At 42.4% G+C, this 23,164-nt stretch overlaps 1 protein-coding gene across 3 annotated transcripts in view; it reads left to right on the forward strand.

Annotated features, from left to right (window-relative positions):
• The window catches only part of Cfap43 (cilia and flagella associated protein 43), a 105,343-nt gene extending 84,271 nt beyond the window's left edge, over window positions 1-21,072 (forward strand). For all 3 annotated transcript variants that reach the window (XM_013117431.3, XM_005063483.4, XM_021230659.2), the window contains 11 exons: window positions 4,685-4,804; window positions 6,816-6,923; window positions 8,325-8,411; window positions 9,059-9,147; window positions 11,260-11,473; window positions 12,583-12,695; window positions 13,808-13,967; window positions 17,626-17,790; window positions 19,741-19,821; window positions 20,395-20,548; window positions 20,719-21,072. In XM_013117431.3, coding sequence (XP_012972885.2) covers window positions 4,685-4,804; window positions 6,816-6,923; window positions 8,325-8,411; window positions 9,059-9,147; window positions 11,260-11,473; window positions 12,583-12,695; window positions 13,808-13,967; window positions 17,626-17,790; window positions 19,741-19,821; window positions 20,395-20,548; window positions 20,719-20,885 — 1,458 coding nt within the window. In that variant the 3' untranslated portion in view covers window positions 20,886-21,072. The remainder of the gene's footprint in view (window positions 1-4,684; window positions 4,805-6,815; window positions 6,924-8,324; window positions 8,412-9,058; window positions 9,148-11,259; window positions 11,474-12,582; window positions 12,696-13,807; window positions 13,968-17,625; window positions 17,791-19,740; window positions 19,822-20,394; window positions 20,549-20,718) is intronic.
• Window positions 21,073-23,164: the final 2,092 nt, after the last annotated feature.

The following is a 23,164-nucleotide window of genomic DNA, read 5'->3' on the forward strand; positions in this document are numbered from 1 at the left end:
ATTTTAAATGCCATTTTCTGAAGGTCTTTGAAAGGTTTGAAGACTGTCTCAAATACATCTCTATATATCTAGAAAACCTAACTTACCTAACTATAAATTCTGACTATTATAAGTAACTATCTATAGTCTGTATTTAATTATGCATTATGTTTTAAAAGAACAGTATAAGCACAATACTTAATCAAGAGGAGAAATATACATATCACAAAATTGACCTTGAATTCGTCTCAATAAATGAAAAACCATACCCATAGCAAGTATTCATTTCCATACCATAATCCCCTTTTTCTTTCAAAAAGAGATTGGTTGTGATCATTAACCAATTATAAGCAACCCCATTTAAATGAAAACAAAGATTTATAAGCAATGTGGGGATTTGGACGTCATTCATTCCAAACTGCTTCGTGCTGGAAGGGGGCGCTGTTCATACCATGGGGATCATGACAAAACTCAGAAACCTGTATAAGTCCTTAGTTTCATGGTCTGTAAAGCTGTAACATCTTAGCTGTTTTAGATGTTGAATCACTTGGGCCATTGCTTCCAGGGGTCTTGGTTCATCAAACCACAGAAGCCTGGAAGGAATCCATAGCTTTCCATTTTCTGTAGAAACATAAACAAAAACTCCTTTCCAAAGTAACTTATCCTTATACTTAAATTTTGAAGTCAAGGCATTTTCAAAAGCTATAAGTTGAATTAATTCAGCCGCATTTATAATCAAGTGTACTTTAGTAGTTGTTCCTTCTTTAGCAATCAAAAAACTGAAAAACACAATAGCGTACAGTATCCAGACTTTCTATGTATTTTCCATCTTTATGTGGCTTATTTATTTATCTATTATTATTACTCTATTTCTTTTACTTTTATTTCTTTATTTATTTCTCTGAGACAGGGTTTCTTTGGAAATCTGCCTGCCTCTGCCTCTGCCTCTGCAGCAAATCCTACCAGTGTGCGCCACCACATCCGGATTCTCTATTTACCACTATGCCATTTCTTTCTCTCTCTCAATCTTACATATATTTTAAACACACTGTAAACCATTAGAGGTTTTTCTTCATACGAGTATGACTTTACTGTAAATCTTTATGTTTTTCTGGCCACATGTCTTATCTGTTAAAACCTCGGCAGTTTAAACTGCAGTTTTTCCAAGATGGCGGGCTGACTCCAGCTTACCGCCTCAGTCCATGCTGACATCCAGCAAAAGCTGCCGGCTTGGGGATGGGGTCACTGCCACTTCCAGCTGTACGTACACACCTTTTAATTGTTACCAGAGTCTCTTAAAAGAACCTTGTTTTGGTTTTTTGTTTTGTTTGTTTGGGTTTTTTTGTTGTTGTTGTTTATGCTGAGTCAGGAAGCCTCCCTTAAGCGAGCCCCATGAGTCTCTGCTTGTCTCTAGCAAAACAGAGCCCACCTGAGAAAATGCTGCCACCAAGAACCCATGCTTTTCTCCGTTCTTTTGTTTCTAAAAGTTCTTTAAAGCTTTTGTCATTCTACGTGGAAATTCAATCCCGTTCCTGACAACCATTTGTAGAGCGATGCCTTTTCCTTGCTAGCCGCTTTGGCTTTTCACCACCAGTTGCCTGGGCTCTGCCGCGTTGTAGTCCCCAATTAACACACAAGACGCTGTATTAATTATGAAGCTGTTGGCCTTGCTTATTTCTTACTGGCTAGCTCTGACATAAGTATTTATCCCATAATTGTTAATCTAAGTGTTTCTCTTACTGGAGAAGTTTCCGGGCTTCTTATCCCTATGGCGGTTACATCTTGACTCAATGCGTATGGTTTATTCAAGCTCAATATCAGAGATTTGAGAAAAGAAAAATAAGATCAGCATGGCCACACAGTTCGGTTCTTATTTGAGGGTTTTGGTAATGATTCTATTTTTATGTTCTTCCAGCTCAAAGAAACATCCCCACATTAAAATATCTTACCTTGAGGTAGAGACATAAAAGTTGGCTGTAACTGACCATGGTAGTGCATACTACAGTCCCAGCACTGGGAAGGTAGAGCAGGAGCATCAAGGAGAATCTAAGAAGCCTGGGATACTTAGTAAGAGCCTTCCAAAAACGTTGATGCCACATAGCAGAGTAAATGATATTCTTTTATGAAGGCAATAAAACTGCACCACAATTCAAGACAGGACAATACAACTTGAAACTTCTTTGAATCTATGGCTAACCTGCTTATATTTTTATTCATTGTAGTTCTCCCTTGTATTTTTACGTACATTTAAAAGCCTAACATCTAATCATGGAAGTCAAGGTTTGGAAACCTAGGGATATAGTTGCCCAAAGAGCAAAGCATTGTGTCCAGGTAGTTTTGTCAACTTGACCAGGACTAGAGTCAAGTGGGAAAAGATTACCTGATTCGAGGAAATGTCCTCATTTGACTGGCCAGTGGGCATGTCTGTAGGGCATTTTCTTGATTGTTGATTGACGTGGGAGGGCTCAGCCCACTGAGGTCAGCCCCACCCTTGGGCAGATCATCCTGGGTGGTAGTTGAAAGTTATCCTGGAAGCAAGCTGGCACGCAGCCTCCTCCATGGTTCCTGCCTTGCCCAGATTTAGTGCCTGCCCTGACTTCCCTCAGTGATAGACTGTGATCAGGACATGTGAGCTAATGTTCCCAGGCTGCCTTTGTCATGGTGCTTATCCCACAAACAGAAAGAAAGCATTGGTACAGGCAGTGGCTGTTAACTGTGCTCACTCCATGTTTTAATGTAGTTTCCTACATTTCACCCTCATGTTCCTGAGCATCCGTTGTAGCTGGCTGGCGAAACACCAGCCTCGATTAAATTCAGGGTTTGTCCTGGTTTGCTTTCTATTGCTGTGATAAACACCATGTCCCAAAACAACCACAAGCGACTTGAGGAGGAAAGGGTTTGTTTCGTCTTACAGTTTGAAGCCCATCATGAAGGGAGGTCGGGGCGGGAACTCAAGAAAGGAACCTTGAACCAGGAGCGGAAGCAGAGGAAAACACTGCTTACCACCGGCTTCCCTCCGTGGCTTTCTCCGCCTGCTTTCTGCACTGCCCAGGGCCATTTGCCCCGGGTGGCTCCAGGGTGGTCAGCTGGACCCTCCCACACCAGCCATTCTTCAAGAAAATGCCCCACAGGCTTGTCTACGGGCCACGTGATGGTGATGGTCGCCCGATCATCTCCCCTTCCCAGATGTCTCCAGGTTGTACCAGGCTGGCAGAAAACTAGCAAGCATAACATTCCTGCCACCTCTGCACCTGCTCTCACGCGGCGAGAAAAGGAAGCGAAACAAACACAAAACGCAGCTGCACCCTCGGCGCTTAACTTCCGTCTCAGTTGGGTTGTAAAAGCCTTTCCACATTGCTCTTCTTTCGCTCGGCCTGGTGCTCTCACGCTGACACACGGATCTACTTACAGTTCATCTCGATTCATTCCACACACCCCATCTTCTTCCCCATCATTGGACATTGGACTGCCTTTTCAATAATGTAAAAATCAAGTTCAGGAGGCTGGGGAGATGGCTCAGAGGTTAGGAGTGTTTACTGCTCGGTTATAAGGGTGGAACTTTGGATTCCAGCACCCACTGGGGCTATCCGTGATGCTTGTAATACTGGCTCCAAAGGATCCAACACCATCTTCTGTCTTCCCTGTGCACCCGTACACACACACACACACACACACACACAAATATTTTAAATATCAAAAAATGTATAATATAAAAAATCCAAAGTATTCAAAGACAGAAAAATTTTAGGGTCAGATTTTATATCTGTAAATTGTCATCTGTGTCAGAACTTTTCTGGAGGGTTTTGATGCAGTTTGATTAACTGGATCTACTTGATAAGTGATGGTTAGCATTATTTTCCTCCAATGTAGTTTTCAAACATACAGGCTGGGGAGATGGCCCAATGGAAGGGTAAAAGTGCTTGTTGCACAAATGTAAGGACCGGAATTCAAATTCTTAGCTCTCACTTTAAGAAAACCTGTGAGGGGGGGGAGCGGAAGGGACAGGCAGATCCTGAAAGCTCATTGGTCAGTCTGCCTAACCCAAATGGTGAGCTTCAGGTTTAGTGGTCTCAAAGGAATAAAGCCGAGAGTGATAACTCGGGACACCCAACATCGTCCTCTGACCTTCACATCCATGTGCACAGGCATGAGCACACCCATACGTACACACAAGGATGCACACATGCATATACAAAACGTCTGTTTTGGCGTGGTCACAAGTGTGGGTGTGATTTAGCGGGGGTTTTAGGTCTGGGTTGGGACAGGTGGCTCTCTCGCGTCTAGTCGGGTCATAGGGAGCAGCCGGTTCAGATCCTTAGAGTCAGAACCAACAGGAAGCCTTCTGCTTTTTGGTGTAAGTGACTTCTCCCTGAAATTTACATTTAACCTATATTTGAGCCTAGTCCCGTGAATCATTATCCGTGCCTGCGCCCACGTGGACATTCACTGGACCTGGGTCCAGGCTGCCTGCTTCCATGCTCCCTGTGACCCAACCGGATGCCCAAATGGGCATGGCCAGCGCTATGGGTGTGGGCGGGGTGCATATCTTACTACACACACAAAGAGGGGAAAGCAAAAATTCCAAACACGAAGCATTTTAGATGGGTCCAGGTAGCTCTCTGCCTTCACTCTGCTTCCTCCGTGTGGCAAAATGCAATGACCAGCTGTGACAAGCGTTTAATTTTTCTGTTGACTCCTGTTTAAGTCTCTAGAAGCAGAACTGAAGAAACTTCAAAACTCTATCCAGGAGAGCACCCAGAACTTTGATGAGCATTTGAAGAGGCTCTTTGAAAGAAGAGTGAAGGCAGAGATGGTTGTCAACCAGGTAAATGAAGGCCTGCTTCTGTATCTTACCCTTTTAAGTAGGCTGTGGGACACGCATCCATCTTGGAGCTGCCTCCTCCCCCCCCCCCATCACCAGACAGGCACTGCTACATTCCCTGTCTCTCCTGCTGACTTCTCCTCCAGGGTCCTGGTAAGCAGCTGCTTTAGGGAAAGGGAGGTGGATATAAAGCAGGAATGGGGAGGTTTTCTCTAGGAATGGTAGCTTGCTCTAAACTTGACTCCAACTATGATGGCTACATAGCTGTGCACCTGTTTCAAAGCATCAGATTATACATGGTATTAGAAAATGCTTCAATAAAGCTGTTATTTTTCTTAAACATGCTTAGAATATCTTCTTGCACACACTGATAATGGGGAACCAGACTACTAGGAAATGTCCAAAGGATGGGCACTTCTACTCTAAAGGACACCATTTAAAACTCAAAAATAAAAGGTTGAGGTAGAACATTTGCCTTGCATGTTCAAGGCTCCAGCACCAACAATGATAACAACTATTATTATTATTATATATTATTTTTATTATTATTTCAAGTTGTTAAAACTCCTCATGAAATTTTTCCAAATTCTTGGCTTTGTGACATTTTTAAAAGAAAATGCCCGTTGGCCACTGTCTTGGTTTCCTTTACTGTGACTGTATTAATAAAATACTCTGACAAAAGGGAGAACAGGTTCATTTTAGCTCGGAGTTTTACGTTGCAGTCTGTCATGGCAGGGAAGCCCAGGCATCAGGAGTCTGAAGCAGCTGCTCTCACTATGTCCAGTCAGAAGAGCAATGAGTGCATGTGTGCAAATGTGACCTATGCTGCCCGTGTCTCTCCCTCCCTTTGTATGGTCTGTGATTCCCGTCAGTACATGATCCCAACCACAGTCAAGGCCCGTCTTCCCTCTAAAGGTAATCAAGGTAACTCCCCACAACCATGCCCAGAGAGAGGCTTCTCCCTAGTGACCCTGGAGTCTTTCAGGTTAATAGTCAACATTTGTCACCTTCAGACAATAACAACAAGGCAATGACCCAAACTGTAAAGGATCTAATATCCATACTAACTCTCCTGTACAAACTCTAGGTGACAAAAGTGTAAGGAAGAAAATCTCTTTATAAAATATTTCAAGCCAGGTGGTGAAACTCTCCAAAAACCAAATAAATTAATAAATAATTAAAATATTTCAGTAAGTAAATGAAAAGAGTGAAAACAGACAATGATCATTTTGCAACTGTCAGTAGATTTACTGGGCTGGTGCTTGGAACACCAGTAGCCACAAACATCCCCAAAATAAAACACAATAGCATGGGAGCCCTGACCAGAGAACACAGAGAAACCCACAGTTTTGCCAAAAGTCTCCAGCCAAGGTCTGACCCGGTGTCTGGATCCAGCTGCCTATTTTTAAGGACTAGAAGGGCTTTAGGAGCCTTATACACTGCACTGAGAGTAAGCTGTTGAGGAGACGCAAAACTACGGGCTGCTGAATGCTACAAATGAATTGTGAAGGAGGGAAGGGGACATAAGAGAGCATGAGGTTCTAAGAGATTAAGAAGATGTGACAAAATAGCGTTAACGGACAAGTTATGACATTGTGACAGAGGTTCGCACTAAGGAAGAATGACAGAAACACTGTTTGTTATTGTTGAAGTCAAAACAGTGGTCACTGCTGAGCTTAAGCCCATGATTGACACCTAGGTTCTTTGCTGGCAAAGCTGATTTTTGTTTTGTTTTTGTTTTTAGTTGGTTGGTAATGACTAAAAGTGTTGACCTGGATCAGAACTCATTAAATAATGCATTGGTGTTCAGTGCTTTTCTGTATATGTGTTTTGCTCACAGTAAGATGATGAATGGGGGAAAATAGCCAATACTATTGTAAGTCTCTATTTGACTTTTTTTAAGATCCTCCTTTCCTGTGAGCTTACCTGACCAGTGAGTGTCAATGCCAATAGAACATTCTTTCTCAGCTAGGAATGTTGACCCTCAACGCTCGTCCTCTTCCTGTTTCCACAGGAGGAACTGAAAATAAACAACCTTGTGTTTTCTTTGCTCCTGGATGAAGAACTGAGCTCCAGGGAACAGTTCCTGAACAACTACCTTCTGAGGAAGCAGGAGGAGAAAGTAAGTCCCAGGCTCTCGGGCGTCTGCTGCTGGCTCTCCAGCATCCATGCCGCTTGTTGGGACACAGGTCCCATATCTGGAGCCTTGTTTGATTAGAGTCACGGACTCCAATCAAGTGAGACAAGAGGCAAGTGGGTACCGTTACCATGATGTCGGGTTGTTTGACTGCATAGTTTTCCTTCTGTCATTCCTGTTCAACCATGCTCATAGTCGATTCCACGTCTGGGACTTTGCTAGATGACCAGGTACAAGTAACCATGTAGGTCACTTAGTTAGGTGACACAATTCTGCATGTCAGATTCAGAACACTGTAGTTTCAAAATGACATGCTATATAGAAGACAAGACCAAATTGATTCTCAGAATAAAGTTTAGAACTACAGTTTTTAATGCCAGCCAGTAGTAGCGCACACCTCTAATCCCAGCACCTGGGAGGCAGAGGCAAGCACATCTATTTGAGTTCAAGGCCATCCTGGTCTACAAAGTGAGTTCCAGGACAGCCAAGGCTACACAGGAAAACCCTGTCTCAAAAAAAAAAAAATAACAGCACAGCTTTTACCACAGACTGGCTGTAGGGCCTTGATCAAAGCAGGCAATCTTTGAAGATGTGCACAGGCCGCCATGATCCATGGAATATCGTCCTCCATGGGCCATGTCATGTGGTAGTCCCAAGTGTCACTGAGCCTAGAAGCTATGGGTTAGCCTATAGAATGAAAACTTTCATATTTAGAAACACTAAGTATGAACATGGACGGTAAGATTTATTAAAGAGATGAGTATCAATGCTGATTATTAATATATAATGTTTCAACAGGTGTCAACCTATGCTATTGTTAATGAAGCACATATGAATACATTTACTGTATCATAAATGACTTATGTACTTACTTTTAAGAGTCTGTTAATATGACTAGGAGTGGTGGTGGTGATGGTGGTACACGCCTCAGCACTCAGGAGGCAGAAGCAGGCAGATCTCTGAGTTCAAGGCCAGCCTGATCTACATTGTGAGTTCCAGGACAGCCAGAGCTACATAGAGAGACCCTGCCTCTAAAACAAAACCAAAAGAAAAGGTCTGTTTATAACATATGCCAAGAACTTTTACCAGGCATGGTGGCACATTTCTATAATCCAGCACTTGGGAGGCTAACACAGGAGGATGGTAAGTTAAAGGCCAGCCTGGGCTACATGGTAAGACTGTGTCTGAAATGTAACATAAACCTCTGTAGGCTCCTCTTGGGCACAGGACACAGGAGAAGGCCTTCAGAAAGGCAGGATAGCATGCTCATGCTGGCTCTTGCCCCCTTGCATCCTGTGAGGTTTCTTACTCTTCCTAGGGACACCTATAGCTCTGTTTAACCCGAGAACTCTCCAGTTCAATTAACCATCCCTGCCGTTACTGTAGAGCAAGACTTCAGGAGCCATCCAGAAAGCACGGGAAGACCTCGATGCATTCAAGGAGCAACATGACATCCTGGTGGCAGAGGACAAAGTGAGTCACGAGCTCATCTACTGGGCCTTGCAGAGTTTTGCACTTGAGAAGGGGGGGGGAGATGAGATCAGTGCACAAATTGATTTCCTCGTGGATGGATTGTTCTCTTACCTTTAGTCATGAGTGAATGCCATTCTGTATGGCTCTTTTCTGTAAAATCTGTGGGTTAGAAAGAAGTTTTGTTTTTTTTAATTTCCTAAGTTAAGTTTTTTCTTGTGGGGAAAAAATGTTAGTGAGGTCATCAAGTTTAGGGTTCTCAAACTTGGGGTTGTGAAGTCCATGAGTTGCTCATGTAGTTTGTAACAGGAATGACAGCAATCAGATGGGACAAAATGAGGTAGGTAAGGAGTAAGATGAAATGGATTGAACAGTGACTTGCATGTTTTCTGAGTATATGTTATTTGGGGACACTACTAGATGCTTTTTTAAAAATCTGTTATATAAGATAACATTTTTAGTGCACTGGCATGCTCCCTAGGAACAGACCCTAAAGGAAGCCTAGCGTAGAGAATGGTTGCTCTCCAACAACTGTAAAAACCAGGTCTTAATGTCACAGTGATACATACCATCTGTAATTTAGAGATTGCATTAACCAATGAGAAACTTCTGTGTGTCTGCAATCCTGGAAACGATGTGTTTGTCCTTAGATTCTGGATCGCAGCTTCAAAAAGGAATTCTCTGACATTTCTGGTCACCAGGTGGATATACTCTACAAACTTTATAAACGCCGGCCAAGGTTTGTTTCTCTTAGACTGTGGGGTCTGGGGAGGGCAGGGCCAGAGAGATGGATCAGCAGAATTAAGTCTGATGACCTGAGTGGAATCCTTGGGATCACAAATTGCTTTTCCTCGGAGAATCTCATGTGACTATGTTCATGACTAAGTTTTTATTTGCAATTTTTAAATATAAAGTTTAAAACAAAAAATCCAAAAAAATAGTTCTTTCCTGCATTTCCCCTGGGGCAGACAGGAGTTTTCTTGTCTCCCTCTTCTCTGTCCGCTCTCTGTCTCTCTGTCTGTATCTCTTTCCCTCTTTTCTCTTTCCTCTCCCTCCCATTTCTAATAAAGCTTCTCACACAAAAAAGCAAGAGAAAATAGCTCAAAATAATGATTATCTAGAGTTTTGAGATATGTTTCTAAGCTGGGTGGAGTACTGGGATAGTTTGCTGATTTCTAACGTATTAAATTGAAACTTTTGCCATTTATCCCAGTACTTGGGAGGTAGAGGCAGGCGGATCTCTGTGAGTTCGAGGCCATTCTGGTCTAAGAATGAGTGTCATGAGAGACTCCAAAGCTACAGAGAAACCCTGTCTCAAAAAATCAGATAGATAGATAGATAGAATAGATAGATAGATAGATAGATAGACAGATAGAAAGATAGAAACTATCAAACAAATGCAATACAGAAGTATGCTGTTTGTCACAAAGGAGTGAGATAGCTTATGTGAGGAATACAAATTCATGCTTGCACCTTGGGCAAATTATCTTCTGGGAATTTAGCCTAGGACTTATCTCCTATCTTAGTTTGCCTCTGCCTCTGCCTCTGCCTCTGCCTCTGCCTCTGCCTCTGCCTCTGCCCCTGCCGCTCCCCCTTCTCTCTGTATAAGTGTGTGTGTATATATATGTGTATGTATATATATATGTATGTATGTGTGTATATGTATGTGTGTGTATAAGCCAGGGTCAGTCTGTGGCGTGTGATTCCTCTTTGGGGTTTGTTGTTGTCGTCTTTACTTTGTTTGCTTGTTTTTTGAGACAGGGTTTCTCTATGTAACTTTGAAGCCTGTCCTGAAACTAGCTCTTGTAGACCAGGCTGGTCTCACACTCACAGAGATCCACCTGCCTCTGACTCCAGAGTGCTGGGATTAAAGGAGTGCATCACCACTGTCCAGTTGTCATCTTTATTTTTTGAGACAGATTTTCTCACTGGCCTGGGTCCTGTCAATTCTCCTAGGTTGACTAACCAGAGAGGCCCCAGGATCTGCCCAACCAGTGCTGGGCCTCTGGGGTAGAGCGAAGTTGTTTATCCTGCTCAGTACTCACAGAGCTATCTCCCTATTTGTTTCCCTCTTTCAAAAAGCACTTTTTCATTTTTGCTTTGTTTTACTTCACATCTCTTGAGATAGAGTCTTAACTATATAGCACTGGCTGGCCTGAAGCTCAGAATGTAGTCCAGACTGGCCTCAAACTTTGAGTTACTTTCTTGGTTCTGCCTCTCGAGTGTGGGGATTGCAGTATAGGCTACCAGGTTTGGCTAGGGGTATGCGAATTATAAACCCATGGGAAACATTGATCATCAAATGGACTTTTAAAAATCTAATTCCACTGTCTGTCAGACCCAGAGCTGGCCTTGGGCCAGTAACTTCTCCTAGAAGCCAACTGTGCTGTGTAGAGGTATGGGTGGAGCCATCACTACGGCTGTCCACTGTTAAGGGTCTCCAAGGGGAGAGCCTACACAGCTCTTTGTACCCTCCGTCTCTCCCCAGGCGTAGCCCAAGAAAACTAATTCAAGTCATTAATCAAGACAAAGAGGGCCTTCCTCCAGAAGTGGCCCATGCCAGACAGTCCCAGCTAGTAGGTGTTTATTTGCCTGCTTACAGTCCATACAAAAAACAGGTTTCCCAGCATGGGTAAAGCTGCCAGTGCCAGAATCAATCAGGGCATGTCTGGGGACCTAGAGTATGGAATGACAAAGTGAGTGCTTGTCCCTGGAGTAACCCACTCACCAGCCCTGAAGTAACAAAAGAAATATGCTAATGGTCTGCTACTTAACAGTGTTTTTTGTTTCATCTTTTGGTATTTGTGGGAGTATAATCAGTTGATGATCTGTCTTTTCTTGCTAATACCAGGGTTCACAAACAGAAAACACAGGCTGATGTGAACAGTCTTGTTCCTTACGGAGAGCGACCAGGGTCTGGCAAGTTAAGTAAGGACAACTTTACCCAGATAATGAAATCCATGGATGAGTTGGACAGTATCAGCAACATGCCAGAAGGCTTGGACCCCTCAGTCTGGGAACATTTCTGCATAACCAGACGAGCAAAAGTGGAAAATGAATACAAAGTATGCAACTTTGTTTTAAATTTTATCTTAGGTGTACTAATAGCAAATATCACATCTACCAGACATCCAGGAAAACTAAGTTTTAAGATTCTCTTGCTGGGTAGTAGTTAGTAATGTTCATAATAACATAACAAATCAAGTAATATTATTTGGGTTGCTATAAATCTTCGAGGTCCAAAATGATGGTTGCTAGTACTAGCAGGTAGTGTGCCCTGGGAATAGATGTGACCAGTACTAACACGTGCTTGCGTGGAAAACACAGATTTAGGAGAACTACCATGGAACACATGGAAAACGTCTAGTGAATATTTTTACATCGTTTATAAGCAGAATAATCTCATGGAGAGACTTGTGTTCAGTAAAGGCATTAGTAAAACTAAGTTGATCTGTTCCATTTCACTTTTTATAATGTGACTACAACATGTGTAATTACACATGTGGCTCACATCGCTCTTCTAACATACTGTGAGAAATGATCTTGTTTGGCACAGAATACACTTAGCTCGCCAGAGGCAGCTTCACCATTTCTAGTGGAAGGGATGGGGCTGTAGTAACAGTAAGGTCTGGAGAACATGATTAACTGTGCAGAGATCTGTCTGCCTCCTGACCACCTCTGTCTCCTCTCTCCTAATTCCCAAAATCAGTTCACATACATAGGATTGGCAAATTTTTATTAAGTTTCTATGATTGTAGAATTACATCTAAAGTGATGGGAACAGATTTCAAAATGGTATATAGACATGTACATCACACACACACACACACACACTCACATCAATTGCATACTTGCTTTTCAGCAAGAGGCCAATGTGATACTCTTTAAATTTCTTAATGAGTGTGCCAGCCAGATGGATCTCTGTGAGTTCGAGGCCAGCCTGGTCTACAAGAGCTAGTTCCAGGACAGCCTCCAAACCCTGTCTCGAAAAACCACAAAAAAAAAAAATGAGTGTGCCAGCCATGTTTTAATAATATTCACATAATTCACCTACTGGCAGACATTTAGACTTTTTTTAATCTGAGAAAAGTAGGTTTATTAGGAAAAGTCAAAGACAGATGTTGTCTCCAGTCAAGTCTCCACCTGCCCTGACACACCCGGTTGGCTTTACCAGGTGAAACAGAAGGCTGCTGGCCTCCAGGAAATGATGACTTTTCTCCGGAAGAGACTGGAGGATGACGAGGCCGTGCAGCGTGAGATTGAAAGAGTGTTCCATGAGCTCCTCCGGTAACTGGGACCTCCCAGGCTTATTCATTCACCTTCACAATGTGAACTGGGCCGGCCCTATGAAGCAGGGCCGTCACTGCAGGGCTGTCACTGCGGGGCTGTCACTGCAGGGCCGTCACTGCAGGGCCAGCCTCCTGCCTGGCTGGTCCACGGCTGACTCCGTCTCAGTCCTGGCACCGTGCTGAAAGGTTCTACTTTATAGAGTACACCTTGTTACACGGGGCTTGTTTCAAAAGAGAATCTTCACACAAAGAAGCCAATTTTGGGAGAGTGGAGAATCACAGTTTTGTGTAAATCTGCTCCTACCGCACAAAAACACAAAGAGGCAGCCTCTGCCAGTGGAGACTTTGGGGCTCAAGGCTAAGTGGAACCAAGCAGATTTCCAAACAGTTTCTCCATAAACACCCACCAGATTGTGTTTTTCTTCATGGAGCCTGGCAGTTTTCCTGAGTGCTTTGTATAAAGTCTTTGCTTCACATCAGTGATGCTCCCAAATACATCAGTATATATCAGTTTTAGGCCTAGGCTATAGGGGGAATACAAATTAGGCAATAGATTTGATAAGTAGCATATAGATTTAGTATTGTTGGTATATTATCCAAAATCAATAAGGTTGCTGGGTGATGGTGGCGCACGCCTTTAATCCCAGCACTAGGGAGACAGAGGCAAGAGGATCTCTATAAGTTTGAGGTCAGCCTGGTCTATAAAGTGAATCCCAGGACAGCCAGGACTGTTACACAGACGGTTACCCTGTCTCAAAAAAACAAACAAACAGACAGACAAACCAATAAGGACATAATTTTAATAGGTTTGCCATTCAAAATATTTCTACTTCCTTTTAAAATCCTTACAATCAAAACTACACCATTTTTTCTAACAGTAAAAGTTCAGGACTAATTCTACCTCTACTGTTCAACCAATCCAATTAGAATTCCAGATCAATCGAGGAGGTACTTAGAGGAACTTCCAGGAAGGTGTCTTTGGGGACATACTCCTCATGCCACTCAGGGTGCCTTCCTTAGGCTGGTTAGAATTTCACTTCTCAGATATTAGGTGAAGTTTGAAACTTAAGTATACTACAGATACCTCTTTTGAAGTCTTTTTCCATTTAGATTACAGGATGAAAAAGTGAAATTCCAAGTGAATTTGACAATACAAATTCTCCTTAAACAAGGACAAGTAGAACTGGAGAATTTCCAGTTGATTCTGGAATATTCTGATGCAATTCTCATTAACAAGACCATAATTGAAGACTTGAATTCTGTGATTCGGGTAATTATAGTTTTTGAACATACTGCTTTTGCATAAAATGCTTTATATTGTCTCTCGTTTCCATGGTAACTGTGCTGGCTAGTTTTATGTCAAATCGACACAAGCCACTGGAGAGAAGGAACCTCAATTGAGAAAATGCCTCCGGAAGTTCAGGCTGTAGGCAAGACTGTAGGGCATTTTCTTAATTAGTAATTGTTGGGGGAGGGCCAGCCCATTGTAGGTGGGGTCACCCCTGGCCTAGTGGTCCTGGGTTCTGTAAGAAAGGAGACTGATCTAGCTATGAGTAGCAAACTAGTAAGCATTACTCCTCCATGGCCTCTGTATCAGCTGCCTCCAGGTTCCTGCCCTGCTTCAGTTCCTGTCCTGACTTCCTTCGATAATGAACAGTGGGTGTTGTGGAAATGTGGGCCAAATGAACCCTTTCCTCCCCAAATTGTTTTTTGGTGTTTTGTCACAGCAATGGTAACCCTGACTAAGACAGTAACTTTAATTCAGTTAGTGTTTCGTCTTAGTAGATGCCATTAGATTCACCCTTAGAATTTTGTAAATGTGCCCAGAATGTAAATATTTTTAAAAATCTCCCTAGATGGCCGGGCGTTGGTGGCACACGCCTTTAATCCCAGCACTCGGGAGGCAGAGGCAGGCGGATCTCTGTGAGTTTGAGGCCAGCCTGGTCTACAAAGTGAGTTCCAGGACAGCCTCCAAAGCCACAGAGAAACCCTGTCTCCAAAAACAAAACAAAACAAAAAAATCTCCCTACATGATCCTAAGGATGATCCTAAGGGACATATAGTTCAAGACACTGAGGCTAAGTATCCATTCTAATATTCTGTAATTCAAATATTGCTTACATAGCACTCAGTATAAAGTTATTTGGTTTAGTAGTCTCTAATGCCAGTTCTGGTTTTATATATGAGAGGCCCCATGAGTGCTTTAATCTAACTAAGGTTTGCCAATCTTACTGATCTTTTTCAAAGGACCAACTTTCAATTTCATGGCTTCTATTGCTCTTCTATTTTCTATTTCACTTATCTCCATCTTACTCTATCATCCTGCTGGCTTTTATGTTTGCTTGTTCTTTTTCTGGCATGCAAAGTTAATGATGCAGACTCTCTTTTTCCTAATCGTATAACAAGAAAATCTGAATCGGCTTCAGCAGTATTCAAAGCTCTGCCCCACTAACGCTCTGCTGGCCCCTCCCTCTGCGCTGTGTTCGCTCTGTCTTTCCATATTATGTCCTCATTAACATTGATTCATAGCGACTGTTGTGTGACTTTTTCTTTTAATTATATGAGAGAAAAGGAGTAATTAGGAGTCAGACTGGATTTTACATTTACTATGCAGCATTTGTTTTCTTAAATAGTATTTTTATCCCTTTCTTTTTCTTGGAGTTTCTACTATCTCTTTTTCCGATTTGAAGGACTTCTTATAGCATCTCTTCCGGAGCAAGTCCACTGACAGTGGGTTTTCTCCATCCACTTAGCTCTTCTCAAAAAATCTGTTTTTCATTTAAAATATTCCACTCTATTATGTTTCATTTTTTGAGAGAAGGTCTTGCGACATCACCTAGGCTGACCTCAAACTTGGGATCCTTCCACCCCAGCCTTGAGTGCCAGGAAGAACTACAGGAGCCAGCTTAGCCTTCATTTCTGAAAGAGTCGCTGTACCTACAAGATTCTTAAATTCTTGATTGACATGGTTTGCGTCGGGTTTTCTCCCTTTTTTGTTGGTTTCTCTATCTTCTTCCTTTTTTTCTAGGAGTATATGATTTGGTGGTGTTCACTTTGCTTTGTCTTTTCTATTTTTGTTTCTTCTGCCCTTTCTCTAGCCAAAATCATTCTCCTGAGGCAGTGTTTGTTTTTCTCTCAGTGACTGAAGGCCTTGGCTCTATGAGGGAAAGGGTTAGCATTTCCTAAGTGCTGGTTCCAGTCTTTCTCCAAGACTAACCAACCAAAGTAGAGTCCCCAACTTTCTACTTTCTCCATGTTCCTGGTAAGCATGCATGTAGTGGAGGTTTGCAGAAAATGCCATACTTAACCAGGCTTGGTAATACCTGGAATCTCAGAACTCAGGGGCTAGGGCAGAAAGATGTAAGTTCAATGCTGGCCTAGACTACCAAGATCTTGTCTGAGAAAATAATAAAATTGTAAGTTGAGCATCTGACTAGATTTTAGTAGCATTAACTGATGGTAAAAAGACTGGGCAATTGTAGCTTTGGCTGAAGCCACACAGTGAAGGAGTTCTGACCTTTGTTAATTTGAGATTATTCTAGTGGAATGTTCAGCCTGACAGAGTTCAGAGTTGAGAATCGCTCTCTATAGAGCACATGTGATAACTGCATATCAATTATTACATACAGATAAGTATGGATAAGTCATTTAAGTCATTAAGCCACGAGATTGCTCAAGACAACCTGGGAAGTCAGGTAGACCAAAAACAGGGAGTTTGTGTCTGTACCTCCAATCTAGCTCTGAAAGGTCGAGCACAGAACAGGAAAGGAGACAGAGGAGGCACTAGCAAAGCAGGGGAGAACACTGGGGCAGTTTCCTAGACACCCCAAGAACAAAGATCCCAAGGAATAGATAGAGATGTGCATAGAGAGTCAACTACTTGACAGTAGTCTCAGGAGAGAGTTGAGGACGGGGTGCCCCTAGTGAGGGTTAGGTCACAGCATGGGGAAGTAAAACCACTGATGTTAAGAACATCCTACAATGCTGGCTGAAAGTGGCATAGCTCTAAAACAGTGGCTCTCGGCCTTAGCACCGTTGACCTCTGGGACAGACTGTTTTCTATGTGGGTTGCCCCGTGCTTTGTAGGCTGCTTAGCACCATCCCTGGCTTCTACTCCCTAGATGCCGACAGCAACCTCTCTGGCTGTGCCAACCCAAACATAAACCAAAGCAAACCCTATACTGAGTCAATATGCTTTCCTTGGCAGAGAAATGCTTAAAACTTTTAGACTTTTTGACCTACTGATGGCTAGATGAAGTGTGTGGTAAGGCATGGGGGTAAGGTAACTGAAATACAATTTAAAAAGTCATTAAAAGTAGGAAATCCAAGGAGTTCAGAGACCAGGCTGTGATCAAAAGATGAAAATAATGAAAGGGTAGGATGCAGTAGGGTGTAGCTTAGTGGCATGTGCTTCAAAAAACTAGATTTTAGAAAGAGAAAAGAAGAAGAAAGAATGCAGAGTGGCAACTGGTAGGATTCTTATACAAATGATTGACTGAGACAGCACAGCCCAGGCTGGCCGAGAACTCACCGTGTGATCAAAGCTTATCTCATTCTTTGGGACAATCTTCCAGTCATAGCCTCCCAAGCCCTAGAGTCACAGGTTAAAGCCAGCTCACATGGCTATAAATTCATTCTAGAGACATGGTCATTTCATTTTAAGTAATCCTATTGAATAACCGTTATTCCACGTGGAGTATAAAATAGCAGGGTGTTTTATGTATCAGATCTAACGTTTTCCTTTGCTACTAGCTACCAGACAGACGCTGGTATGCCTAGCCATGTTAACTACATGCTTTACCCAGACAACTGATGTGAAGACGAGGAGGTTTCACACATACAGGTTGCAGATTAAGTCATAGAAACCGGCTTCAGATAGTCTTCAGGTCTGTACACATAATCAGGGTGATTGCTGATGTACCCTTTAGACTCAAGGGCAAAAGAAAGTTGCCAGTATGATGGAAAGCAAAGAAGTGCACAAAGGAATCTATCAGATTGAGTGGGAGCACAAGAAAATGGAGATGGAAATGGAAGACCTGAACCAGAAGGCCTGGGACATCCAGATGCTGTTCTTCTCGAGAGACCGTCAAAAGGCAAGTCCCCCCTGGCCGCCACCCTTGTTCATGCACCAATGCCCGCTTACGCGGAAGCCGCCCTGAAGGCAAGCACATTGCACACCAGGTGTGCTCCTGTCTGTGAACATGCTGAGTTGCTTTTCCTAGAGGCTTAAGGAGGTGTGCTCCTGTCTGTGAACATGCTGAGTTGCTTTTCCTAGAGGCTTAAGGAGGTGTGCTCCTGTCTGTGAACATGCTGAGTTGCTTTTCCTAGAGGCTTAAGGAGGTGTGCTCCTGTCTGTGAACACGCTGAGTTGCTTTTCCTAGAGGTTTCGTTTGCCGATTTCATGGCCGTTCTCTTTGCTTTTTCACCTCTCTGGACACACACTCTGGCTTAAGAACGAGTCAGCTCGGTTGTCTCTACTACAGCCGTCTGGCCCAGTTATCTTTTCTCTCTGTGTCTGCCACTGTTTAGCCAGTCTCCGTTTTCAGTGGCTTAGAGTGTGCTATACTGTCTTAAAATTAGTTAGCTGGCCCTTTCTCTGTCAGCCTCTCTCTCTCCTCTCCTCTCTCTCCCTTCCTTCCTATCCCCTTCCTCTCCTCTCTCTCCCTTCCTTCCTATCCCTTTCCTCTCCTCTCTCTCCCTTCCTTCCTATCCCTTTCCTCTCCTCTCTCTCCCTTCCTTCTTATCCCTTTCCTCTCCTCTCTCTCAAAATCCATCTAGTTATATGTATACTGCTATTATACTGAAGTCCTACTTGATCCTAGCAGCATCAGTACCCTGCTCAGATATTTTAAACAATACTCTTTAACTACCAAAGTCCCTTTAGGGCAAATAAGAGGAAAAGATACCATGTAACGAGCATTCTTCCTGCCAGCCTGGTCCCAGAGCTGCGTCAGTCCCAAATGAACGCAGGATGCTATATTATGAAGCTGTTGGTCATTTGCTATGCTCTGACTTATTAACCCATAACTACAAACATATAATGTATCTTACCAAGGACGCAGCCTCATGCATCCTCTCTTCCCCGGGATCACATGGGGACTCTCTACTATTTACTACATTTCCCAGACTACTCCACGACTCCTAGTGCCACCAGCTTGCTTCCCTATTGGCCAGCAGTGCTTTATTTATCAACCAATAAGACGTAAGGACGTAAGGACGTCCCCCATCAATACCACTATGCCTCTTACCCATCAGTATTCTCAAATGGGAGAGAGGGAGGAGGAGGGAAGGAGAGGGTGTGTAAGGAGACAAGAGATTAACATTAGATGTCTTCCTCAGCAATTTTCTCACATATTTCAGCTAGACTGGCTGACCAGCAAACTCCAGGGTCCCCAGTGCTGAGTTAGAGGCTCACATGGGTGCTGGGAACCTGAACTCAAATCTTCATGAGTCATCTCCCAGGTACCTAAAGGAACGGATTACTTTTTGCTCACATAGGCTCTTCAACCTGGAACATCTCCTCCCCCCCCCCATTTCTTCTCTTACTCTGTTCCTTGTCCCTTTCCCTCCAGTCCTATCTTCCTAGGTCACCATTTTAACTTATGCCACATTCTCCAACAGCCTTTCTTGATTTTCCAAGTCTAGAGAAATCCTACTCCATCCCAAACTGCCCTTGAATTTGTTAACACCTGACAAACATTCTGGTAGCCATGCATGTTCTTTCTTGGAGGCTAGATCATGTTATCTGTCTTTGTATCTACTTTGGTATTTTTAACTAGAACACTATTAATGTGTGACCCAGGTGAGTCACTATATTTGGTGAGCTGAACGAATGAAAAACTGTAAGCATTTGTAATGATCAGCATATAAGTGTGTATTGATAGCTAAATACAAATAATTATAGCACAAAAGCTGAATCAATCTTGACACACAAATATTTTTATGAAACTATAATTTTCAAAACTGTTCATAGTTACCAACTAAAAGAAATAGAAAAAATTATCCTTACATATATGTTATCTTTTCTTTTTCCCCTCTTGAAGTACCTAAATGAAGCAAACTACGAGAATGTGATTGCTATTCAGATTGGAATAATGGAGCAAACCATTAATGTTATAGAGAAGGTTAGTCTCAAGCACATCAATCATTATAATGCCATCAGTGGTGAGTTGTGTGGGAAGTATTTCAGTCAGGGACCCTAACATAAACTTGATAACTTAGTGATATTCATGACAATCTGAGGTCCCTGAATGCTGCCTCTGCAACCATAGCCAGTGATACAGGCTATAGCATTTCTCTGGGTATTAGGATTAGATCTGGGAATTCATGTGGGTTTGCTTTTACATTGGTTAAATCTGAGCCACATAAGCACTGACAGTGTTCCTGGCATTTTGAACTTTTCCGCTTTGTACAGCTAAATAACAAAATCAGTTTTACTATATAGCATGTCAGATGGAAGCCAAGGTTTTTAAATGTTCATTTTTAAAACCATGTACAATCTTTTCGAAAGTGTAGTATAAACATTCTGTCTCATAACCAAAAAAAAAAAATGGAGTGTCTATTAAGGACAGACCATACCACAGGCACAAGGGATATAATAAGTTATCTTAATGATGATAAAATATTTTAAAAGTCCAAATGTTTAAAACTTTGTTTTTCAAAATTGTTTTTGGGTTTCGTGGGATCAAAACTTTCAGACTCACAGGAAGAATGTAGAAAACTGCAAAAAATTACTCAGAAAATTGGGAAGATACAGTAATCAGAAAGATATAGCAAATTATACGCTGAGCTGCAATCTACGGGAAGAACTAGTGGCTATCTCAGAGAGACAAGACATTTGCAATGAAATGGGTGAGCATTTGTTTTCTTCAATCAATTAAAGGAACTGAACCAGTACCCTTGTTATCTGCACAACCAAAAAGCTATCAGCATCTCTTCTACACAAATGATCCTAGGTGTTGTTCCTGTACTAAAAGTGCTGATCATAATTGAACTAATTCCTTTCTCCATTTCTGGATTAGGGTCTATGCTGACTTGTGAAAAGATTGCCAAAGAACGATATGATAACCTGCTGAAAAAACAGAAGCTGACGAGTATTTCCAAACAGCAAGCCGAGCAGATCTCCATTCTGCAGGCTGAAGTTGAAAGACTAAGGATGAAAACATTCCCTGCCCTCATTCCCATGTAGAACGCCAGCAAGAGCAGAAGGCAAACCAACTATTCCAAAATAATGTCACTTGGAGAAAAATGACTTCTCTCCCTTTCCTATCAAGGAATTTAAGTAGGTTACCTCTTAGCTCCACATTTTTAGTAATAAATTAAGTTTAGGTTAGTCAGTATGCAACTATTTGTCCTAAATAAATAAATGAATAAAATATCATAGTGTCATTTGTATTCATTAAAGAACAGTGGTTTTCAGCCAGGAAAACACTCAAAATTTATTTTGTTCAATTAAAATTACCAGAATTTTGGAGGCTTTACCAGCGAAACCAAAATCATCACTGATTTTCTTAAGTCATTTGTAAATTAGTCTTTCTTACCTATATAACAGAACTAATTTTCCACCCTTACAAGGTTCAGGAAACAAGTGCTCATTTCCTCGAAATAGTTCATTCTACTCATGTAGATGACACTAACCCTATCATAAGATTCACTGTCAAACAAAAATCCGTTCACCCTTCACAGCCTGTGTGGTCTGCTGCATTCCAAGGTGGCCTCATCAGGATCATTATCGTAGTCTCCAAGTGAGGTCTATGCCACACTTTTCTGCAATTTAAAATTTAAATTTAAGCTTAATACACATCACTGTATCTAATATATACTGGAACAGATAAAGCAAAAGAGCAACAACAAAAAAAATCTTCCATTTAGGAGGACACTTGTAATCCCAAGGATCATGAGAATTGGCTGCCAGCCTGGGCTACAGGAGACCTTATCTCAAATAAGTTTCCACTTAGTTTGTTTTGTCCTCCAGTGTATTCGTCTTCATCTTATATTTTATTATTTTCCCTGGAAGCCTGTCTTAGTTTTCTAATGAGAGACAGAAAGGGGGGAGATCCAGATGGGAGAGGAAGCAGGGAGGACCTGGGAAGGGAAACTGTAATCAGGATATATGAGGGGGGAAAAAAGCTATTTTCAATAAAAGAACCAAAAAATTTAAACTACTATCACAAATATGAGTAAGCAGGCAAATTTCGTAGGGATGAAAGGGTGGACAGCAGGACCAACACCGTCTTGCTGACTTTCCTCACAACTACGACTACAAGGAACAGTTTAGCTGATTTAGCAGAGAAAACATTGGTAACATTTCTGAGACAGGATTTTCTGAGAAGCATGGAGATGGAACCAAGAGGGTGTGGAAGGTAAGATGCGCAGGCACTTTATCCTTAGCTTGGGATTGCCAGTTCTCTGGCAATTGCAGAGTCAACCATGGGTACACTAGACTTGATTTTTCTTTTCTAGTATCATAAATGCCATGACACTTCAATTAGTTGCCTAGATACTCCATTAGCTAAAAGACAACGTCCTAAATTCCACTGGCTAATTCTGATCTTAACAGACCAAGTAGCCTGTGCCATTTGTCTTTATCATCAGCTCTAGGTGCTAGTCCTTCCTCAGCCTTTGAGGCATGGATGAATCGGGCTTGGTGCCAGAGTCCGGCTTGTATCAGCCCTACGAAGCAGGGGCCATCTATCCTGGACTGATATCTTTGGGGCTACGCTCGGATCCAGCCAAACAGCCCCGGGTCCGACCCTGAGTGGAGGAGTATGGATCAGGAAAGCTCTAAACTACCCAACGATGTTAAGAACTACACGGAGACATCTTAACATTTCAGGAGGGCTCTCAGGTCATATTGGAAACACTCTTATTCCTGCATCCTCTTAAGTAGCTTTCTAGAAGGGTTATCTATTACGTATATAGGGCTGACTAGGAAACACTTCCTTTAACCCTAGAGATGGTTCTAGAATGCAGGTACACAAACCCTCAGACCTCTGGTAACACACTAGTCCTCAGGTATGCCTCACTGGCCCCCAGGCAGATCACCATGATGGGTGTGGGGGCCTAGGTCTATTGTTACGCAAACCAGAAATCACTCTCCACTGTGACCAGGCCATCCTCAGGTAACCAGCCACCATCTAAAAGACAAAGGGGATCGGAGCTCCTGGAATTGAGCTGAGGCCTATATCGAAATATCATATTTGGGCCCCCACAGGTTGAAGGACTCCTGCTCATACTTAGTAGTTGAGCATGTGCCATGGACTCTAACTCATCTCTCAATACTGTTCACGTGCCAACGCCTCTCAGCCTCTGCTGAATAGCAATTATGCATAATTTTTGACAATTCATTACCAACAAGTAGCATAGTCAATTAAGTCAAGCATAGCATGGCCTTATGTACATGAAGACCAGACTCACAAACATAGATGGCAAGAGGGAATTAAGAGGGAATTTGTATGTGTATATGGT

The sequence above is a fragment of the Mesocricetus auratus genome, unplaced genomic scaffold, assembly GCF_017639785.1.
Source record: "Mesocricetus auratus isolate SY011 unplaced genomic scaffold, BCM_Maur_2.0 Super-Scaffold_4256, whole genome shotgun sequence".
NCBI classification, from domain to species: Eukaryota; Metazoa; Chordata; class Mammalia; order Rodentia; family Cricetidae; genus Mesocricetus; species Mesocricetus auratus.